At 51.7% G+C, this 21,685-nt stretch overlaps 1 protein-coding gene across 4 annotated transcripts; it reads left to right on the top strand.

Annotated features, from left to right (window-relative positions):
• The first annotated feature begins 17,064 nt into the window (after positions 1-17,064).
• Positions 17,065-20,560, top strand: LOC133912868 (probable anion transporter 7). 4 transcript variants are annotated; one of them, XM_062355810.1, is made up of 3 exons: positions 17,599-17,943; positions 18,820-19,083; positions 19,270-20,560. In XM_062355810.1, the coding sequence occupies exons 2-3, from the start codon at positions 19,081-19,083 to the stop codon at positions 20,389-20,391; spliced, it is 1,125 nt and encodes a 374-aa protein (XP_062211794.1). In that variant the 5' UTR covers positions 17,599-17,943; positions 18,820-19,080; the 3' UTR covers positions 20,392-20,560. The 4 variants fall into 4 exon arrangements, with proteins under 4 accessions (XP_062211792.1, XP_062211794.1, XP_062211793.1 ...); XM_062355808.1 differs by lacking the exon at positions 17,599-17,943 and adding an exon at positions 17,065-17,201 and having other exon boundaries at positions 18,820-20,560; XM_062355809.1 differs by having other exon boundaries at positions 18,947-20,560.
• Positions 20,561-21,685: the final 1,125 nt, after the last annotated feature.

Here is a 21,685-nt window from a genome sequence, read left to right as displayed (position 1 = left end):
TTCTCCCACTTCTGCAAGATGTTCGTGGGGTGGCGCCGTCGGTGACACTCTTCCGGCATTTCTTCGCGATGCGACCTACCGAGAAGAAGAGGGGCTACTCCACCGCGGACGTCGCGGGCTGCTGCAACTTCCGGCTGTGGGACGGCCTGGGGGAGCGATACATCCCCCAGGTGCTGTGAAGCAAGTGGGAGAAGTGGCGACGCGATTGGTTCTACGTCGACGTCGACCCCCACGACCGTCTCACCCTGCCGGAGGTGGCGGTGGAGCCCCAGAAGGCGACCTGGGAGGTACCGCCGCCGTCGGATGCGCGGCTGGAGCCGGTCTTCGAGCGCATCGGGTTCCTGCGTGACGCCGGGCTCACCTCGGTGATGGTGGTGGCGGACTTCCTGCGCCGCCGCTTGGCGCCCCTGCGGGAGCGGGCCCGGCCCTGCTGGCTCTACATCGGGCCTGAGGACATCACCCGAACCTAGATCGGCGCGGACTGGGACCTGGGCACGCCGGAGCTGAGGGGCATGCTCCGGGTGGTGACCGGGGTGGATGAGATGAGCCGGGAGGAGCTCCCGTGGAAAGAAATGGCGCTCTGCGCCAATCCTGAGCGGGTGGCGATCCAGGCGAAGCTGCCGGAGTTCGACGCCCAGGGGTTGGTCGACCGGCCGAGGCACCGGAGTCCCGAGGCCGCTGAGATCCCCAGGTTGGATGAGGCGGCCAGCGAGGGGACCGCAAGCGGTCCGGCGCGGACTGGTGGCCCGGGCGCCGCCAGCGGCGAGCCGCAGGCCAGTAGTGGGGCCGCTGCGGGCAGCAGTCGCCGCACCGGAGGAGGAGGCACCGCCGGTAGCGGAGCGGCGGCGGCACCGGAGGACTGGGGGAAGCACCCCCGACTCATCATTTCTGTGCCGGAGTACCCGCCATCGCCGTCGCCAGGCGAGGGGGGGAGCCGGGACAGCCAGCCGCCCAGCGTGGGGCCATCGGCGGGGGCGGCATCCGCGGTTCTGGAACCGCGCCTTGTTCTGCTTGAGCCCGATCCGGCGCCCAGAGACCACGCGGCGGCCCCACAGAACCCCCGACGGAAGAGGAGGACGGAGGACTTCGGGATGGCGCCATCGAGCCCGGAGTTCAGGATTCCGGCAGCACGATGGCAGTACCGAAGACCCACAACCGCGTAAGTTTTGTCCTTCATTCTTTCTTGGGCGTGCTTTGCCCGAACTAAGTTCTGGATTTTGATTTTGGTCTTGTCCTGCAGGCCGCCTACGGGCGCCGCTGAGGGCCAGGGGCGGCCAGAGGCGCCGAGGCCAGCGCCAGCCCCCGAGCCGAGCGCACCGGCGGAGCCAGGACTGGCAAGCGCGACGGCGGAGACTGGGCCAGCGGACACAGCGGCGGTGCTGGGGCCGACGGACGCGGCGGCGGAGCTGGAGCCAGCGGACGCGGCGGCGGTGCTGGGGCCGGCAGACGCGGCGGCTGAGAGGGGGCCGGCGGATGCGGCGGCCGAGACAGAGGCGCAGCCGCCGCCCGAACATCCGGCGCCGACCGAGCCAGCCCCAAGCGCATGGCAGTTTTCGGGGACCCCGAGCCCCCCGGGAGAGGCTCGCAGGGGACCTGGCGCCCAGCTACCGCCCAGCCAACCCGCCGAACATCTCCCGGTCGTGCTTGGGAGCGCCCGGGAGGTGATCGGGCGACTGGAGGCGGCCGTAGCGGAGGAGATGGCACGGCGAGAGGCGGAGCGCGCCGCTCTGGCCGCGGAAAGAGCTGTCAGCCTTTTGGCCAACCGATCCAGGAGGGGCATGCGCTTCGAGCTCGGGGTGCCCGGGAACTTGGTTCCCGCAGCCAGGGTGCCCGAGCACCAAGGGGCGCATGAAGAGCCCAGGGTCAGGCGATCTCGACCACTCAAGCCTGAGCGGTAGGACCACCCGAGGACCCTGAGGGCCGAGCAGCGACCTAGTTACTGAGGCCCTCGCGGTCAAGCTACTTTTGCTTTTGATTGTCGATCTGTGACTTGAGAAAAAAATAGAGAAATTCTTTGCTTGGTGCGCTCTGTTAGTGCGGTACTCATTATAGACTGCTCTCGTTTTCGACCTGAGACCTCTCGAATACCCAGACCGGCGGACAAGAGCAGACAGAGGTATAACCCAGAGGTCTTATGGTTCGGTGGTGCCCGGGTATGACAGACCAGACCAAGCACCGACAGCCCGCCCCTGGGTCCTAGGCTCCGTACTACTCGAGCAGCTCGAGCGATAGGATTACCCAGGGCGCCCAGGGACTCGGTAGTACCCGGGAGCCTGCCACGACACCGAACACCACAGCCTACCATGACAGACGTAAGTCAGCGGCAACTGCCCGCGCGCATACCGATCGGGATTCTTTTATCAGCGGGAAAAAAGAGAGAGCGAACTTTTCTCGCACAATCGAGCATCTCACCAGACAGATTAAACATATGGAGTCCAGAAAAACGAAATTGACACATGATTGCACATTAACATTCATACTGTATTGACAATTTTTTTTACAAGGTTGGGTGACTTACCCAGTTAGTGGTAGCCCCCGGTCAACTTGGGCGGGGGGGAAGCCCCCGGCCTGGTTGACCTGAGCCGCGAGCATGGCCATCCACGGGTTGGGGAGCGGCTGCCCATCCTCTGCCGCCAACCGGAAAGAACCTTCTCGCGGGACACTGATCACGGTAAAGGGACCTTCCCACATAGGGGACAGCTTATTCCTTCTTTCGCGCGACTGGACGCGTCGGAGAACTAGATCCCCCACCTCGAGAGACCGGGCCCGGACGTGACGCTGGTGGTAGCGCCGCAGGCTTTGCTGGTAGCGGGCTGCTCGGACGGCGGCACGCCGCCGGCACTCTTCCAAGCAATCGACGTCCTCACGCCTTTGCTGCTCCTGCTCGCCTTCAGAGTAGGCATGCACCCGAGGGGAGCCTAGAGTGAGTTCAGAGGGGAGGACCGCCTCAGCGCCATACACGAGGAAGAAAAGAGTCTCCTTGGTAGCGCGACTCGGCGTGGTCCGGTTAGCCCATAGCACGATGGGCAGCTCGTCGACCAACCCTTTCCCGTGCTTTGCGAGCACGTCATAGGGCCGGGTTTTGAGCCCCTTCAGTATCTCCGCGTTGGCGCGCTCAACCTGCCCGTTACTCCAAGGATGAGCAACGGAGGAGAAGCAGAGCTTGATGCCAAGATCTTCGCAGTAGTCCCCGAACAGGGCACTTGTGAACTGAGTGCCATTCTCGGTGATGATCCGGTTCGGGACACCAAAGCGACTGGTGATGCCGCGGATGAACTGGAGCGCCGTGTTCTTTGTCACCTTGATGACTGGGACCGCCTCCGGCCACTTGGTGAACTTGTCGATGGTGACGTAGAGGTACTCATAGCCTCCGACTACTCGGGGGGAATGGACCCAGAATGTCCAGCCCCCAGACCGCGAAAGGCCATGACAGGGGGATGGTGTGAAGAGCCTAAGCTGGCTGGTGAATCTGCTTTGCGTGGAACTGGCACGCCCTGCAGCGCCGAACCAGCTCGGAAGCATCCTGGAGGGCTGTAGGCCAGTAGAAACCTTGTCGGAAGGCCTTCCCGACCAGCGTGCGGAACGATGCATGGCCACCGCACTCGCCCTCGTGGATCTCAGCGAGAAGCTCGCTGCCTTCTGCCCGGGTGATGCATTTCAGGAGGATGCCGCCTGTGCTACGCCGATAGAGATCCCCATCTACTATAGCATAGGGTTTGGACTGCCGAGCAACTCTTTCAGCAGACGCCTCATCTCCGGGAAGGGACATTTCCTTCAATTACCCTCGGATATCGTCCATCCACGAGGCATCTTGAGAACATTCAGCAAGTGCAGCGCACTCGCCGGACGGCGGCATCCTGACGGGGCTTCCCACTAAGGGCGCCGCGGGGGTCCCCTGAATTGAGTTTGAGGTTTCCCCTTCGTCCTGTTCGGCAGGCAGGACGGAAGGCCGTGTGAGTCTTTCTTCAAAGACTCTGGCAGGGACGCGCGCACGGGAGGAGGCCAGGCGGGAGAGGTCATCGGCCAGAGCGTTGTCGCGGCGCGGGATGTACCGCAGCTCCGGGCCATCGAAGCGCTTCTCCAGCTGCCTGACTGCCGCTACGTACACCGCCATTTGAGGATCCGTGCACTGGTACTCTTTGGACACCTAGTTGACCACCAGCTGGGAGTCTCCCTTGACCAGGAGGCGACGAATCCCAAGACCCACCGTGGCCCGAAGGCCAGCGATGAGACTCTCATATTCTCCCATGTTGTTGGATGCGCGGAACTGCAGCTGCACGACGTACCGGAGTTCTTCACCTGTTGGGGAGGTGAGAACCACTCCGGCCCCCGCGCCTTTCAGCGAGAGGGAACCGTCGAAATGCATGACCCAGTACCCGGGCGCATTGTGCCCGGGATATGTAGAGATCTCTTCTTGGACGACCTCAGGGACGGGCGTCCACTTTGCCACGAAGTCAGAGAGTGCCTGGCTTTTGATCGCCTGGTGGCTGACAAAGTGCAGGTCAAACTCCGCAAGCTCCACCGCCCACTTGACTACACGCCCAGTGCCTTCTCGGTTCCGGAGGATGGGCCCCAGTGGGTACGTGGTAACCACCGAGACCTTGTGCGCTTGGAAGTAGTGGCGCAGCTTTCGGGAAGCGATAAGCACAGCGTAGAGCAGCTTCTGAGCCTGGGGGTACCTTGTCTTTGCCTCCCGGAGGACTTCGCTGATGAAGTACACCGGTCGCTGTACCCGGTGGGCCCAGATTGCGGCCTCGCCCGAGGGCCTGCTACAGCCCTCAGGCTTGGCGACGTGGTCGGGGCTGACCGGGTGCTCGGGCTCTACTCCCTGGCCAGTCAGAGCCAAGTGCTCGGGCTCAACCCCCTGCTCGGGAGGAGCCGCGAGGACTGGGGAGTGCTCGGGGGCGGCCGGGAGCTGGGACCCAGCACCTGACCCCGTGCACTCATCGCGCTCCACCACCAGCACCATGCTTACAACCTGAGGGGTGGCCGATACGTAGAGTAGCAGTGGCTCGCCTTCGGACGGGGCCACCAGCACGGGTGGCGAGGTGAGATACTTCTTCAGATCGCGGAAGGCCTACTCGGCCTCCGGCGTCCAGTCAAAATGACCAGTCTTCTTCAGAAGCTTGAAGAGGGGGAGCCCTCATTCTCCAAGTTTGGAGATTAAGCGCCCGAGGGCGGCCATGCAGTCGGCGAGACGCTGAACCTCCTTGAGCCGAGCCGGGGGTCGCATCTACTCGATGGCCCGAATCTTCTCTGGATTGGCCTCGATTCCTCGGCTAGAAACCAAGAAACCGAGGAGCTTGCCCGCGGGTACCCCAAAGACACACTTCTCGGGGTTGAGCTTTAGGCGGGTAGTGCGGAGACTGTTGAAAGTCTCGGCAAGGTCTTCGAGCAGGGTGGCACAGTCTCGGGACTTGACCACGAGATCGTCGATGTAGGCCTCGACGTTGCGGCCAACCTGCGAATCAAGGGTGATGTGAATAGCGCGCTGGAAAGAAGACCCAGCGTTGCGCAAACCAAAAGGCATCGGCATATAACAATAAGTCCCCACTGGGGTGGTGAAAGCAGTTTTGTCTTCATCCTCTACGGCCATGCGAATCTGGTGATAACCAGAGTTTGCATCTAAAAAACACAAAAGATCACATCATGCGGTTGCATCTACAATCTGATCTATGCGGGGCAAAGGAAAAGGATCTTTTGGGCAAGCCTTGTTTAGATCGGTGTAGTCCACGCACATGCGAAGCTTGCCGTTGGCCTTCGGGACGATAACTGGATTTGCCAGCCACTCGGGGTGGAGGACTTCTCGGATAAATCCAGCGTCAAGGAGCTTGCTGACTTGCTCCCGGATGAGCCGGACCTTCTGCTTCACCGCGCGTGCGTCCGGACGCACAGTCATGTGGTGCTCGATCACCTCCCTAGGGAGCCCGGGCATGTCGGACGGTTGCCATGCAAACACGTCGGCGTTAGCCCGAAGGAAGGTGATGAGCGCGCTTTCCTATTTGCCGTCCAGGTCACCGCCGATTCGGATGACCTGGGAGGCGTCTTCGCCCACCACGACCTCCTTTGCAGGAACGGAGGCGTCGGCGGTGAGTCGGGGTTTGGATGAAGAGGGTCCCGGGCCCCCTTGGTAGCCTTCGACCTCGGCCTGAGATGAGACCAAGGCTAGGTATGATTGCTCGGCGCAGGAGACGGCACCGTCGGAGTCGGCTGTCATGGAGATGGGGCCTGCTGGGCCCGGCATCTTGACCGTGAGATACGCATAGTACGCAGCCATCATGAACTTAGCAAGCGCCGGACGCCCGAGGATGGCGTTGTAGGGGAGGGGGAGCTCCACGACGTCGAAGAGGACGTTCTCTGTGCGGAAGTTATCCTGACTCCTGAAGGTTACGAGCAGCTCGACCTGCCCGAGGGGCAGGGAGTGCCCTGGTGTCACCCCGCAGAACGGAAGCGACGGCTTTAGGCGTCTGGAGGGCACCTGCAGCTTCTCGAAGGCCTCCTTGGAGAGGAGGTTGAGGCCTGCGCCCCCGTCGATCAGCACCCTACCGACCCTTACATTGCAGATGGTGGGGGACACTACCAAGGGTAGTCACCCCACACCTGCAGTACTGGCGGGGTGGTCAGCTATACTGAACATGATCGGGGCGTCTGACCATCTTAGGGGCCTCGTGGCCTCTTCGCTCGGGGTTGCCGAGCATACTTCGCGCCGCATGGTCTTGATGCCGCGGTGCGAGGAAGGCGTGTAGGTGCCTCCGTCGATGAAGGCGACGGTATGCTCGGGTTCCTGAAAGCCGAGCTATGTGTTGCCGGGGGTGGCCTCAGGGTCGCCTCCCCCGCGGGACTCGTCGCGCTCCCTTTGGCGCTGCTCGACGAGGCCCTTGACCGTACGACACTCCGTGAGGTCATGCCATCTGGTCTGGTGGATTGAGCACCATTTGCCTGGCTCGGGCCCCGCAAGAGCGGGGGCCCTTGCTGGAGCGGGAGCCCGGGCGGGGGCCGGAGCCCTTGCGGGAGCCAGGGCCCTAGGAGGGGCCCTGGCCGGGGTTATCCACGGGATGGTGTTGCGGACCTGGCTGAAGCGTTGAATAAAGCGCCGCAGCGTCTCCCCCTTCTGCTGCTTGATGGCGTGGAGGTCGCACTCCAAGCCGGGGCGCATGAACGTGCCCTAAAAATTAGCCACGAACTAGTGGCAAAGATCATCCCAGGAGCTAATGGATCCTGCGGGTAAGTTCATGAGCCAAGAACGGGCAGAGCCCCTCAAGGCAACATGAAAATAATTAGCCATCACCTTTTCGCTGCCACCAGCCACTTGGACAGCGGTGGTGTATATCTGGAGGAACTTAACGGGGTCGATGGACCCGTCGTACTTCTCCAGCAGCTCGGGGCGGAACTTGGAGGGCCATTTGACCCGGCGGAGCTCACTAGTAAAGGCACGGCAGCCGGTGCTATACCCTGAGGCGCGGTTGGCGTTCTTGGGCGATGAACGCCGGGGAGTTGGGGAGCCACGGTGATCATAGGCCGGCAATGAGGAGGCATGGTCCTCAGCTTCAGCCTCCTGCCGGATCTCCCGCTGGCGCTCGAGAGTGACCCGGGCGTCTTCGAGGCCCCTCCGCTCGTTGAGGCACAAGCGGAGGTCTTGGGCTCCGGACACGGCCGGGGGGGAAGCGCTCCGCATGGAAGCCCCCCGGCCAGTGCGAACGTTACCCGACGATGGGCCGGTTCTGGCGGCGCCACGCTGGGTGGTGGCGCGAGAACTCTCGGCCAGCACCTGGCGGCGAGCAGTGCTGACCAGGGCAGTGACTTCCTGGAGCCAACGGCCCTCCGGGGTTTCCGCCGTCATCTGAACAGGCGGATGCCTGAGGAGAGCGTGTGCTGCAAGCAGCGCGCTCCCGGGGCTGGCCTCGCCGAAGGCGAGCCTACGTCGGAGAGGCGCTCGGCGCTGTCCAAATGCGGATCTGGCGGCAGGAGTTTCGACCACCGGCTGGGGGTCGGATGGTGCACTGGCGACGGCGGCCCTGCTGGGCCCAGCGCCCTAGTCCCCTTGGGAGGGGAACACCGCGCGTGCAGATCGAGGCTGCTGCTGGGACGCAGCAGCGACTGGGGCCTCCTGTGCGAGGGGCTGCATTTCCCCACTGGAACTGGAGCCGGAACGCTGGAGGCGGTGACCACCGGCCATTTTTCCTGTGGAAGAAAACAAACAAACGGATTCAGGGATGCTTCCCCCCTACCTGGCGCGCCAGCTGTCGGAGGATTAACTCCAGTCGCAGGGATCCCGAGAGACCCCTTTTTAGAGATTCGGCCGGGGGGATGATCTTGAATAAGTTCGTCGGAGAAATAAATGGGAATGAATGCAACGGCCGGTGGTGGGGGTGTTGACCTAGTGCAAGAAGAAGTAAATGCACCAGAATTTAGACAGGTTCGGGCCGCACGGGGGCGTAATACCCTACTCCTGTATGGATGCTATAACTGTCCTGAGGAAGTCCCTCAAGGATGTTGCTAGTTACAAGAATGTTGGTCTATCTAAGAGCTTGAGGCTCCTTGTTCTTCGGCTGGGACTGGACTCAGCCTTCCTCACGGTGTTCTCTTGCGCTGTGTTCTTCGTCCGTCTCTTTCTCTATCTAGCTCCCTTTTTCTATCCTTTTTCGCCTCCTTGCTTCTGGGCCGCTGGCTGCCTTAAGTATTCGCCGGCCGCGACATGCCCCGAACGGAAGGAGGGGGCCCGAGTTCCGAGATGCCATAAATGGAAAGGGCATCATCATTTCCTCTGGACGAAGTGACCGGGGGTGGAAAATGCATCGCACGCCCGGTCATCCGTCACCATAAATGCCCTGGCAACGGGCGCCGTGGAGAGGGTCCACCGAGCAGCCACAGAGCAACCGGCATGCCCGCCCTGTCTTGTTCCCCTGCCACAGCAGCGCGGCAGACGGAACGCCTTGGTCCTTACGACGTTATCCCGAGACAAGCCGGATAGCACGGGACGGGACCCTTGCAATTAATAACCCCACGCCTCTCTGCCAAAACGTGGCAGGAACTGACGCTGAGTGCGGCGGGAGCGGTTGGGGGTGTCAGGCCACGCACGCTCATTAAATGCGGCCTTGGGCCTTTGACTGGTTGACACCTCATCGGTAGGCCCCTCGGGGGTCTTTCTGGGTCGTCGGGGTACCGAGTGCTCGGGGGTACTATTTACATCCCCGAGCACTCTCTCTCGAGAATGCCTTTCCTTGTCCTTGGGGTGCCGAGTGCTCGGGGGTACTATTCACCTCCCCGAGCACTCTCTCCCGAGCACTTTTGCACGGACCCTCAGGGAACCGAGTGCTCGGGGGCTGCCGCACGCAGCCCCGAGCACTCTCTCCCGAGCACTCTCGCACGGATCCTCGGGGAACCGAGTGCTCGGGGACCGCCGCACGCAGCCCCGAGCACTCTCTCCCGAGCACTCTTCTGATCGTCGGGGTACTAGGGTGCTCAGGGGTGATCGTACACCTCCCCGAGCACTTTCTTCCCGGTACTTGGATTCCATGGATCATTGGGGAACTGGGGTGCTCGGGGGACCACTGACTGTGGCCCCCGAGCGCCTTCTCCCGGGACTTAATCTTTTCTCATCTTGCAGGAGAGATCCCACGGATGGCGCCAGGTGGCGGATGGCTGGCTCGGCCTCGGAATTTGGGGACCCCCGGTTCCTGATACACCGACACCGGCGATTTGCCTAATTGAATCCACAACCGAGTATTAAAAAACTTTAAAAATACAAAGTGGTTCCTAGAGCCTTCTCACACCCTCCTGTGTCCTGCCCTCGCTCCTGGCCTCAAGTGCAAATTTGACTTCACCATTGCCTCCCATGCCACCTTTTCTTCTTCATCTACACCCCTCAGTCGCACCCGCCACTCATCCCGCACCCTCAACACCACATCCTCCTCCTTAACCCCCGACCCAAATCCCAAGTCCAAGCGCCCGCGCCCACAAGATCCTCCACCTTCCCCTCCCCAAGAGGACGCCCCCGCCCTGCCCTTGGAGGACACCATGAGGGGGACACTCTCAAGCATCCGAGCCTAAGTTCGCCTTGATGGCTGCTGATGAAATGAAAAGAACATTAACCTAGCATTCATGGTGCTTGTGATACACAACTTGAACAACATAAAACATTTAGTTGTGCATTTTACATGATTGTTTGTTGAGTAACAAAGCAATGTAGACATGTAGTTCTACATTTCAAGGAACAAAAAGTAAACTTCAGTTCTACATTATAAGGAACAAAAAGTAAACTTCATCCAACTTTTATGTGTATTTTAAATCCTAATGCATTAGAATTACACACTAATAACTGAACTAAATGCACACCTTGATCTATTTCCTTTGATTTGGAGTACATTTTATTATCACCTGCCACAGGACTCAAGACGCATCAGTTTTCTTTTGGGAGGATCCAGATTTAGAGTGAATTGTATAAAACTATAAGTATTATGCATAGTAACACAAAATTACAAGTATTGTGCACTAATTTCACATAAAACCAAATTTTAATTGATTTCACCCAAAAGTGGTATTATATTTCTCCAAAAATCATAGAACTTTTTGTGTGTGTTTCATAATTCATGTGCAGCCCATTTTAATTGTAGTTATCCAAAAATACTATGTATAATTTAAATTAAAATTCTCCAAAAAGCTACTTTTATAACACCTAATAATTGTAAGGGCCTCAAATAAAATCCCAAAAATCTTGAACAAATCATTAATATTCTTCTTATATGATGGACTAATTTCTAAAATTATTTTCAGCCCTAGGTTATATGGTGAAAAAGTGAGTTCCTTTGTAATGGTCCATTTCTAAAATTATTTTCAACCCTAGGTCATATGGTGAAAAGTGAGTTCATTTGTAATTATTTATATATTTAGAAAGGAGCTCATTTTTTCACTATATAACCTAGGACTATATTTCTAAGATTTTATTTGAGGCCCTAACAATTGTTATGAGTTATAAAAATAGCCTTTTTGAAGAATTTCAGTTTAAATCCTATACAACCTTTTTTGGGTGAATTCAATTAAAATAGATTGTGCATGGATTAAGGAACACGTAAAAAAATTCTAGGATTTTAAAGAAACATAAGATTATTTTTTAGATGAATCTAATTAAAATCAGATTTTATATAAAATTAGTGCACTATACTTATACTTTTATGTTACTAGACACAAAATTTGTAATTTTATATTACAAATGACACAATACTTATAGTTTTGTATAATTTATTCTAAGATTTATGATAGTAAGCGTGGCCCTAAGGAAACAAGTGGGCTGCTTGACCTGGCCATGCCGAGCTAGGATGACCTTGTGTAGTCTGTGGAGTTTTTTTTTATTTATATATTTTTTTAAGTTAAAATTTAAATAAATAGATTCCTGGTGAAAAATTTTGCAAAACTAGGCGCCTGCAGCCCTCTGAGAGGGCGGCTACAGGTCCTAACCGCCCTAACCGCCCCCTGAGAGGGCGGTAGGCCTAACCGCCCCCTCAGAGGGCGGCAAGAGGGGCTAACCGCCCGGGCGGTTAGCCCCTCTTGCCGCCCTCTGAGAGGGAAGTTAGGGTCATTTTTTCCTGTAAAATTAATTTTTTTTCCATTTTATCCTCTAAAAATGTATTATTTTTGTAATTAAAGAAATAAAAAAGGAAGGGGTGTAAGGAAATTAAGAAATTAAATTTGGAGTAGGTTATGTAATAATGGGAGAAAAAATCAATAATTAATAGTTGCAGCATTTTACGTGGGTATGGGGTGGGAACGAGGACAAACATAGTATTGAACACATGGTGAAAACATTACAATACACTATAACCGCGACGATACGATGAAGAAACAAAGGTGGCATGTACGGTTCGCACTAAGACCTACTTATTAGTGCGCCGATCCTAATCATAACATACCTTAGGGAAGGAAAGTATGTCGGGTTACATTAGGTACTCTCTACTGCGTGCATCTAGGATACTTTCCCTTTCGGAGGGCATCGGGACCTGCCGCCTTAGCACGGCGGGCTCTCTCCCGCTTCCTTTCCCTCTCAGCCTCTCGAGCCTGAGCCACGGTACGGTCGTGCGCCGCCTTCCTCATACGCTCTTCTTCCTCCCGCTTGAGGCGAAGTTCCTCTTGCTGTTGTTCGTACTCCCGACTGCGTAGGCTTCCCTTCTCCACCTCATGTTCATGTCGACCCACAGCTTCTGTGAGTTATTTTGCTCATTATTGAGCCACTGAATAAAATCACAGAGCGGTGGAGGGGACTGAACAAATGGAACAAGATGAGCGGTTAGTAAAAGAGGGTGCGTAATCGGAAGAGATGAGGCGGATATCTGTTACCGTACCGGTCGATAACCAGTTGTTGCATGGCGAGGCTTGTCATACTCGTAGTTGGCACACATGAAGAAGCGCAGTCCATAGGTGTATGAGATGTCCTGCGACTCGCGGAGCTTACAAAGGTCACCACAGAAGCACATTGGTGGTTCGAGACCTTCAGGTATGGTAGTCCCCCAATGTTTCTTTGGTGGGCTCGATGGAGCTGAGGAAGACATTGCACTTGAGAGATATGAGAAATGAGCGATGCTTCACCGTTAGGAGGTTCGGCTATTTATAGTTGGGGGAGGCAAGAGCATTGGATTCGCTCTTGAAGAAAGGAGTGAGGGCATGGGCGTAGCTGGTGGGAGGAGCATCGGATTCCATCTTGAAAAATGGGAAAGTTTTGTCATTGCCCATGGTCAGAGATTCCATGTTTATTGGTACCCGTGTTGTCATTTACTGATTTGAAAAAGCTGGATAGTGTTGTCACATCTTGTTTAAAGCCTGCAGCAGGAGGCATGTGTTGTCAAGTCATGGTTAAAGTTTAGTGCTGTGGTCACTTCTTCATTGAACGTGTCTGAATATGAAATGCATTTACGAAATGCTAAGTCGACCATACAAAGTAATTTGAATGCAAATTAACTATATGCGAAATTAACACATATTAAAATGGTACAAAACTAGCTGAACACACATGAAGCTCACCTAGACAACAGGTGCATCACCGCTTGCAGTTTTGGGACAATATTTGTAAGTGTGACCTACTTCATTGCACTGACTGCATCGCTTAATCCTGGGGCCAGCCTCGGATTCATCCATATCGTTGCGAATCCGACGAGTTTGTCTTCGGCCCGGTGCGTTCTTCATCTTTCCCAAATCAGGCACATATATTCTTGCAGGCCCTGGGTTACTTGTAAAAGTGTCAACAATGCCGTAACCATACAGCTCCTAGTTCCAGGTATTCAGTACTTAATCTTTCATGAAATATTGTGACACATATTGCCTTGGAAGCATATGGTGCTCCGCGCATGCAGCTATGACGTGTGTACAAGGTTTGTAGAGTAATTGTGGCTTCTGACAACTACATATGCATGTCCCACTCCTTAGCACACACTCTTGAACATGCCGCTCACGTCTACCCCCCCCCCCCTCCTACTCTTATTCCGACACAGGACACTGAACCTGTGCTCTGCAGTGCCCTCTTGATTTGCGCGATGCATGTGGGCCTTCCTATTTGCCTTCTCCATGTACTCACATAGCATCTGGCCGTAAAGCATACGATTGTCCTCCATTACAACCTTAGCAGCTGCATACCGATCAATGAAGTACTTGCAGATCCCATGCAAAATGCCTTCTACAATTCCAACTAGTGATAGGGACCTCATTCCTCGCATGACCAGTTATAAACCTCTGCAAGGTTTGTAGTCATTACTCCATACCTGGCACCACCACTGTCGTACAGCAGAGCCCATTTTTTATTCGGCTCATTGCGTATCCACTGTGAAAAGCTCCTAATAGATGAGCCCGATCTCCTTACAATCTGCGGAGTATCGGTTGGGAGAGGACCGAGAGCTATTGGTTCCTCACCGTTAGGTGCAGCCTCCGCAGTTTGTTTAAGAGTCAGTTCATCAAGTCTTGCCCATAATGCGTTGAACTTACGTTGCTGGTTCTGACTGCACAACTTCTTGAAGAGCTTCATTAATTCTTTGTTTTTAAACTGTCTGTAGAAGTTCGCACCCATATGGCACATGCACCACCTGCTTTTGAGATCTGGTCACTGTACTGGTACACCCCGTCGCAAGCTACCGTGTTGCATATCCAGCAAAGCCTGCAACAATCCTGCATGTCTATCATGAATGAGACACACATCTGGTCTGTCAAGAACAATTGCATGCTTCACCCGCTCTAGGAACCAATACCAGCTGTCCCCGTTCTCACTCTCCATGAACACAAACCCTAGTGGCAGGACTTGGTTGTTACCGTCGACCCCTATTGCAAACAAAATCTGCCCTTTGTACTTCCCAGTCAGGAATGTTCCATCTAGGCATATGATAGGTCGGCAATATCTAAATGCTTTGATAGTTGCATCGAATGCAAAGAAAACACGCTGCAACACTCTTTTTCCGCTGTACTCCACATCAGTAGAGGGGTAATGCTTGATATCATAGTAGCTGCCTAGATTTCTTGCACAAATTGTGGCTAATTGACGAGGTAGATTGTGATACGAATCTTCACATGTACCGAACCTCATCTCAATAGCCTTTTGTTTCGCCCTCCATGCCTTCGCATGATTTATTGTGTACTGGAACCTTTGCTCAATAGCACGGATTATTGATCGTGGCTCATACCTTAGGTTGTCCACAATCTCTTCGTACATAACATTTGCAATGAAAGCAGAAGACAGGTTCCAGTGGGCGAACTCTATTTCCTCAATGTGACAATTATGTTCCTTAACTATTGAGCATTGCCAGTAGTCTGCCCATTTCCCTCTGAATGCGTGCACCCGCCAAGGGCACTGAGGAACCAAGCACTTCACATCATACTCTCTTTTACTTGATTTAACAACCTTGAATTGCCTACGAAGAGACAACGACCAGAATTTCACTGCATCAATAACTGCCTCTTTTGTAGGGTACATAGCACCATGTGACACCTCATTCTCATGGTACTGCCACGGTGTCTGGTCAGCCTCGCTAACCACCAACTTCGAAAATTCTTGATCCCGCCACTCTGCAGGAACTGGAGCATTAGCCTCCTCATCAGACGAATCCCCATCGGCAAGGCCTTCCTCCAACTCTTCAGCCTCCAAATCCATATCTTCAATGATGCTAGGGATGTGCTCCCCTTCATCAGCTACACCCATCGGCTGCAGCTCTGGAACATCACTAACCTCCTCCCTGGACCCTACATTAGCCGCCTCTGACTCATCTTCCACTGCCTCACTTGGTCCTGCTACTGCTTCTGCAGAGTTCACCTCATTTTGATCTTTCAAGTACGCCTCAGCTAATAAAATAAGCGGCATGCCACGTTCACAGTATATATCTACATACTGCCTCCAAGTTGATGTGGTTCGATGGGAACAAGCTCACCAAAGTATCCCTGACTAGCATGGCTCAGAACACCTTTCAACTTCAGCTCATATTGCTGCGGATCCAGTTGGAAAAACCGCATGAGCCATTTGCATACACCCACAATAGTCCTCTCATTAGCCTTACTAAGTCCCTTCATGATATGACGAAATCCAGAGAGATCTACACCGTTGGGACCGTACCTAATTTCACCCTCACCATAATATATCTAAAAAATTAATTTATCTGCCATCCCTGGAAACACCCGCAAATATAACCCATATTAAGACAACAAACTATATTTCTGATTATCGGATAAAATAGTTTTTAAATGCTACCCTTTGTTCGCAAATTATTATCTAATGTTGCCTCATACGTCCGCAGGTACAAATAATATACTAAAAACTATATACTACAAATAACATACTGAAAATAATATACTAAAAATAATATACTAAAAATAATATTCTATATTTAACTGCTATCGTACCATTTTCTAACTAAATTTGACAATTTTCTAAACCCTAGGTCATAAATGTCTAAAATCTATGTCATATACTACTACTGAACTAATTAACAAAAATAAAAAGGAAAAAAATTACCTGAATTTTTTCTTCAAATCCACAGCCCAAATACAGCAGGGCTTCGCCGACCTCTCTTCCTCCCCTCTCCTCTCTACTTCCCTCTCTTCTCAAATTTCACTTTTTTCCAAATTTTATGAGTTTTTTTCCATTTTTTGGGCTATTTATAGCCGAGAGGGCGCGGGGGACTGGTGCGGCGCGGCGGACTGGTGCGGCGCGGCGGGGTGGGCGGAGCCCTTACCACCCCCAGGGGGCGGTAAGCTCGTGGGCTGGGCGGGAAGGCCCCAACCGCCCTCTGAGGAGGAGGTTAGGCCTACCGCCCTCTCAATGGGCGGTTAGGACCGTAACCGCCCTCTCAGAGGGCTGCAGCCGTCTAGTTTTGTAAATATTTTTGCCGGGAATCTATTTATTTAAATTTTAACTAAAAAAATATAAAAATAAGAAAAACTCTAGTCTGTGGGCGAAAAATAACTCAACTATCAGGCCCAGGATACCAATCGTGGTCCATCTTTGAGCATTTTGCTGTGCTGGTTTCTGCCCAGCCTACTTTTGCTTGCTTTTGCCCATGTCACTGTCCAGTGTCCACTGATCACAACTGGAAAGAAAGTTTAAGCTGACATCTCCTTTCAATGTTTCAGGCGTTGCAGTAGGTCCAGGAGAACGGACGAGGTCTGTCCGGCAGGACGGAATCCTGGAGAGAAGTCCATGAAGCCCGACCCCAAGGGAAGCAAAGAGTACTTCGCGGCCATCTACGCGTGCTGCCGTGAAGCTTTGCTGCTCTGATCATGGCCCCCTTCGGTGCGCCAGCGGTGGATCGATGTGGAGTTTTGCTCCGAGCTCGTGTTTTGACATGTCGCCGCGCCTTGTGAACCGAGTGTAGTAGCCCTTGTGCATACGATTGAATGCTGTTCTCTGCCACCGGAGGCACCGGACAATGCGGCTCCTCCTCCTCCTGCTGAATGCGGCTCCACTCAAGCCCAAACCGGAGCCACCGGAGGAAGAGGCAATCAGGACGCGCTTCGCCAGATCACTCTTGCTGAAGGACAAGGACAACAACCACGACGACCTCTGAGGTACCACCACTGCCAGCAATTCCTACTCGCCTTCACCCAACACCAACACCAGTATCAACTGCAACAAAGGGATCTCCCTAAATACAAACAAGATCCCCACCAACCTCATAGAGCTCTTCGCCACTGGCCTCCTCCAAGGCCAGCCCGTCAAATACATCATGAGGAAAAGAAAGGTACTAATGCATGCTCCCTCTATTTACCCATCACTAGCTAATTCCCAAATAGTTTGTATTTTTTATTTTATTTACATTTTATGACAATTTTTTAAATATATATTTTGTTATGTTCCACGCTAACGCTTGGTTTGAATCTTAATTTCTTATATTTTTATAAGGTTCAGTGTATGCTCAAATAAAAATGTAAATTTGTTTGTACGATGATGTATTGTCTGTTACTCGGAATATTGTATTTAGTATTTGTAGTGATTCAATAATATTATAGTTTAAAAGATACTTCAATGACAATAGTTGATTTTAGAAAAATCAATAATATTATCATATATAAATTTTTTTATTTTCATTACAACATTAAAAAAAACTTTGTACAAAACCTCCCAACGCCCTCAACCCTGCAGGCCCCAGACTGCACGCCCTTCTTCAGCTCTCGTCCTCGACGGGAACGACGATTAGCTTCCTGCCCCCAACGCCGCTGCCTCCCGCGGTCCCGCCGTTGCTCTCCGACCCAACGCCGCTTCCTCCCGCCGCCGCTCTCCGCCCGCCACGCCGGACCTAGACGCCTTCTACGGCCTCGGTCTCCCTTCACCAACTCCTGCCCCCGAGCGCCCCTCGACTCGGCCACCGACGCCGCTCCACTCCGCCCCCCGGTCGTAGGTCCCTGACGCCTTCTCCGCCCCCGCTAGCCAGCACCCGAGGCCGACACCTGGAGCCTCCAGATCCGCCAAGTCCTTCCCACAAGGTGAGCGCCGCAAATTTTGTTGGATCTGCACATCCAGATCCCGCGAATGTGATTTCCCCTAGCTAAACTCCTCAAACGTGCTTGTGTTTTCTGCTTGTTCACTGCGTGTTTCGTGCTTTCCCCCTAGTTCTGGGAAGTAAATTAACCTTCTTATAAAAGACCTCCTCACAGGAGGGAGGTTTTGGACCGGTCCTATAGAATTTGCTTACCGAGTTCTGGTCCAGTGTTTATTATTGCCGACTTCAATCTCTCGGGGGCAGTGCATTGTGCCAGCGCTAAATCTGGTTGCCTAGAAGCCGCAGGGGTAGGTGATTGGAGCTTGGGGCCAAGTTAGCTTTGGCTCTCAAGCTTGCTTTTCTAATATCTTGCAAGCAATTCTTTTGTTGCATGGAATGCGAGTAAGATCTAGCTCATACAGTGTAGTGGTAGTCTCATTTCTCAAGCTAAGTTTTGTAATATCTTACATGCAAAAGCTTGTTTCTCACTACTTGGATTTTAGTGAGATCTAACTTTCGTGTGCCAGATTATGGATCAATCTATGTTAAAGCAAGTACTGACGGCTTGATGGGCTCATGCAGCGTAGGCTTGTAGACTAGCTTGTTCAGTCATTTTACAGGAGCAACAGTTAAATTCCTAGAGAAACCAAAATCCAAGTTTATTTCAGCAAATCTTGTTTTTCTTTCCTGAAATGTAGATTTGATGACAGCCTAAATCATATGGCTGCAGATCACATTTTTCTATTTCCATGGTTGAACCTTGTGCAGGATTTCAACCATTCTTTTCACATTGTGTAGTAGTTACTCAGTTCAATAGAAGTATAAACATATCCAGTTCTTGGTTCGTCTAAATTGTGCTCCGTTGAATGTCCTTGGGCAGGTCCTTTTTTAGTTGATGTGCAGCATATCAAGATTGTCTCTGTTAATTTGCTTAGATCAGTAAACTGATGGGGACATGTGAAGCACAAGTGAAGAAGCACCAATGATCAATGTCTTGTCTATTTCAGTTCTTATTATCCTTTGAGATGGAAGGAAGAGAGGCAAGCTTATGGTAAACCCTGGTGAATATTCATGGGAGGTCAGCAAGTGGTGGCCTGACTAAGATTGGTAGAAGAACAGAGTGTTTCATCTCTGATTATTAATGGTGAGAATGAAGTTCCCAAAACGTTATGTCATAGTATTGCTGACATTCATCTGCACAAATGTTTGCTACATTGAGCGTGTGGGTTTCTCAATTGCTTACACTATAGCAGCTGATTCCATCAATGTGAATCAAGCAAACAAGGGCATGATACTCTCTATGTTCTATTATGGTTATGTTTTATCACAGATTCCTGGTGGATGGGCAGCACAGAGAATAGGAGGTAGACGTGTCCTGCTACTGTCATTCGTATTGTGGTCTTTGATATGTGGTTTAATTCCACTAGACCCCAACAGAGTGACCATTCTGGTCTTTTCTCGCCTATTTGTTGGTGTAGCACAGGGTTTCATATTTCCTGCCATTCACACTGTTCTGGCACAATGGGTGCCACCACAGGAGCGTTCTCGCTCGGTGTCTCTTACTACCTCAGGGATGTATCTTGGTGCAGCCTGTGGCATGCTTTTCTTTCCAAGTCTGGTGAAGCACATGGGACCCCAGTCAGTTTTCTTTGTTGAAGCAGTACTGGGAGTAGCATGGTCTGTAATATGGTTGAAATTTTCCAGTGATCCACCTCGTACTGATCTTCCAAAGGTGGCAATGCCAAAAGTGGCATCACGAGACATGATTAAGGCACAAGCAGTAGGGGTTGTCGCACCTCGCACTGTAAAGATCCCATGGCGAAGGATAATCTTCAGTCTACCGGTTTGGGCAATTGTTGTTAACAACTTCACCTTCCACTATGCCCTCTACGTTCTAATGAACTGGCTCCCTACCTATTTTGAGCTAGGCCTTCAGCTTAGCCTCCAGGATATGGGTTCCTCAAAGATGCTTCCCTATTTCAACATGTTCATTTTTTCCAATGTTGGTGGAATGATTGCTGATCACTTGATTACAAGAAGGATTTTGTCTGTTACCAAGACAAGGAAGCTCTTGAACACCATTGGGTTTGTTGTCTCAGCCATTGCACTCATGGCCCTTCCTTTATTCAGTACACCCTCAGGCACTGTAATCTGTTCAGCGATATCTCTTGGTTTTCTAGCTCTTGGAAGAGCAGGGTTTGCTGTAAATCATATGGATGTTGCTCCAAAGTTTGCAGGGATAGTAATGGGAGTCTCAAATACAGCTGGGACACTGGCTGGAATTGTTGGTGTCGGCCTCACTGGAAATATTTTGGAGGCGGCAAAGGCTTCTAACAAGGATCTAACAAGCTCAGAAACCTGGAAAATAGTCTTCTTTGTTCCAGCATACCTTTGTATTTTCAGTTCCGTCATTTTTTTAATTTTTTCGACAGGTGAAAAGATTTTCGAATAAAGGGGGTTATTTTTTACTCTTCTTTTTCTTCTCATTTATGGTGAGGCAGGATAATAATACAGGAATATCACATGTATCTGTAGCATTTGTTAAATTTCAGAGTTCAGACTACATCCGGCACATGTATTATGTATAATAATTAAGTCAGAGAAGATCACACATTTTTGTACTGGAGTAGGATACCAAAAATCATGTCATCGACGCACAGTTGTGCGCCAAGGTTATCTTCTTGCTCTTGTTACAACTAATCTCAACAAAAGTTTGTTAAGTTCCCTTATTTTCGGCTTGCTATATAAACCCAATGGGAATGAACGCTGTTGTTGTTTGCTTAGTTGCATGGACATTGTTGAGGTGAGGATGATAGTAATGATACACTTGCTTAATTGCGTTGTCATTGTTGAGGCGTGGATGATACAGTGATGCTGAACCATTCTCATCTCTTTTTTTTTTATTTAAGTTGTGGTTATATTCTTTACAGCATAGCTCGCTTCAGTGAGGAGTTGTGTTTACTTGGTTTATAGTGTTTTAGCCCCCATAAGATATCTGTCCTTGCTTTATCCTTTCTCAATTCTTCGTCTCTTTTCCAACTCATCATTCTTGGCTGCACACGGTTCCTTGATAATTTGATTTCTCTGTATGTGCGTATGAAGGAGCTAAGGAGCACCGACAATATCTTGCATATTTTTTTAAGCTCGTTAATGATGGTGCAAATAAATATGGTGTCTTGCTAGGTTCGAACCTATCTAGGTTTTCTTACTTTTGCATTTCAGTATTGTGCTTATCATAAAAAAACATGTGGGGATGCTTTCTCTTTTCACTATGACTTATAAGATATTTTACTGCTATTTTTCAATACCAAACTACTACATTGTTAGAAGATATTTTACTTAATGATGTTTACTTCTACTGACTTACTAGCTGCGTGTTTCATAATTCGTAAACTTGGTATGTGTCTACATAAGTGCTGAGAGATGTGAAATTGAAAAAAAGAAGTTTCGTTGTACCCAAAATGTAAAATGTTGATTGTTGGCAGGTATTTGAACGCACTTTAGAGTAGCACCTTGACAATGTATGGCTTTATACTGAGTACAAACAAGCCACATTGTTTCATATTTTTTTAATCATCTGACACCTAAAGGTAATATGAAGAGAGCTGGAAAGAGGGTAAACATTTGTTCATTCCATTTCAAATATCCTCTTGACTTTTAGGTGTGTTCGGTTCAGGAGATGCGGTGGAATAAGAGAGGACTATCTCTGTTTTTATAGTGTTTGGTTCGGAGTCGATAGGGATGGG

The sequence above is a fragment of the Phragmites australis genome, chromosome 3 (assembly GCF_958298935.1).
Source record: "Phragmites australis chromosome 3, lpPhrAust1.1, whole genome shotgun sequence".
Classification (NCBI taxonomy): domain Eukaryota; kingdom Viridiplantae; phylum Streptophyta; class Magnoliopsida; order Poales; family Poaceae; genus Phragmites; species Phragmites australis.
The sequence above is the reverse complement of the archived record's forward strand: the minus strand, read 5'-3'. Positions and strand labels throughout refer to the sequence as shown.

Coding starts and splice junctions, on each gene's coding strand:
- LOC133912868 (XM_062355808.1), top strand. CDS start 19,081: ATGGTGAGAATGAAGTTCCCAAAACGTTATGTCATAGTATTGCTGACA.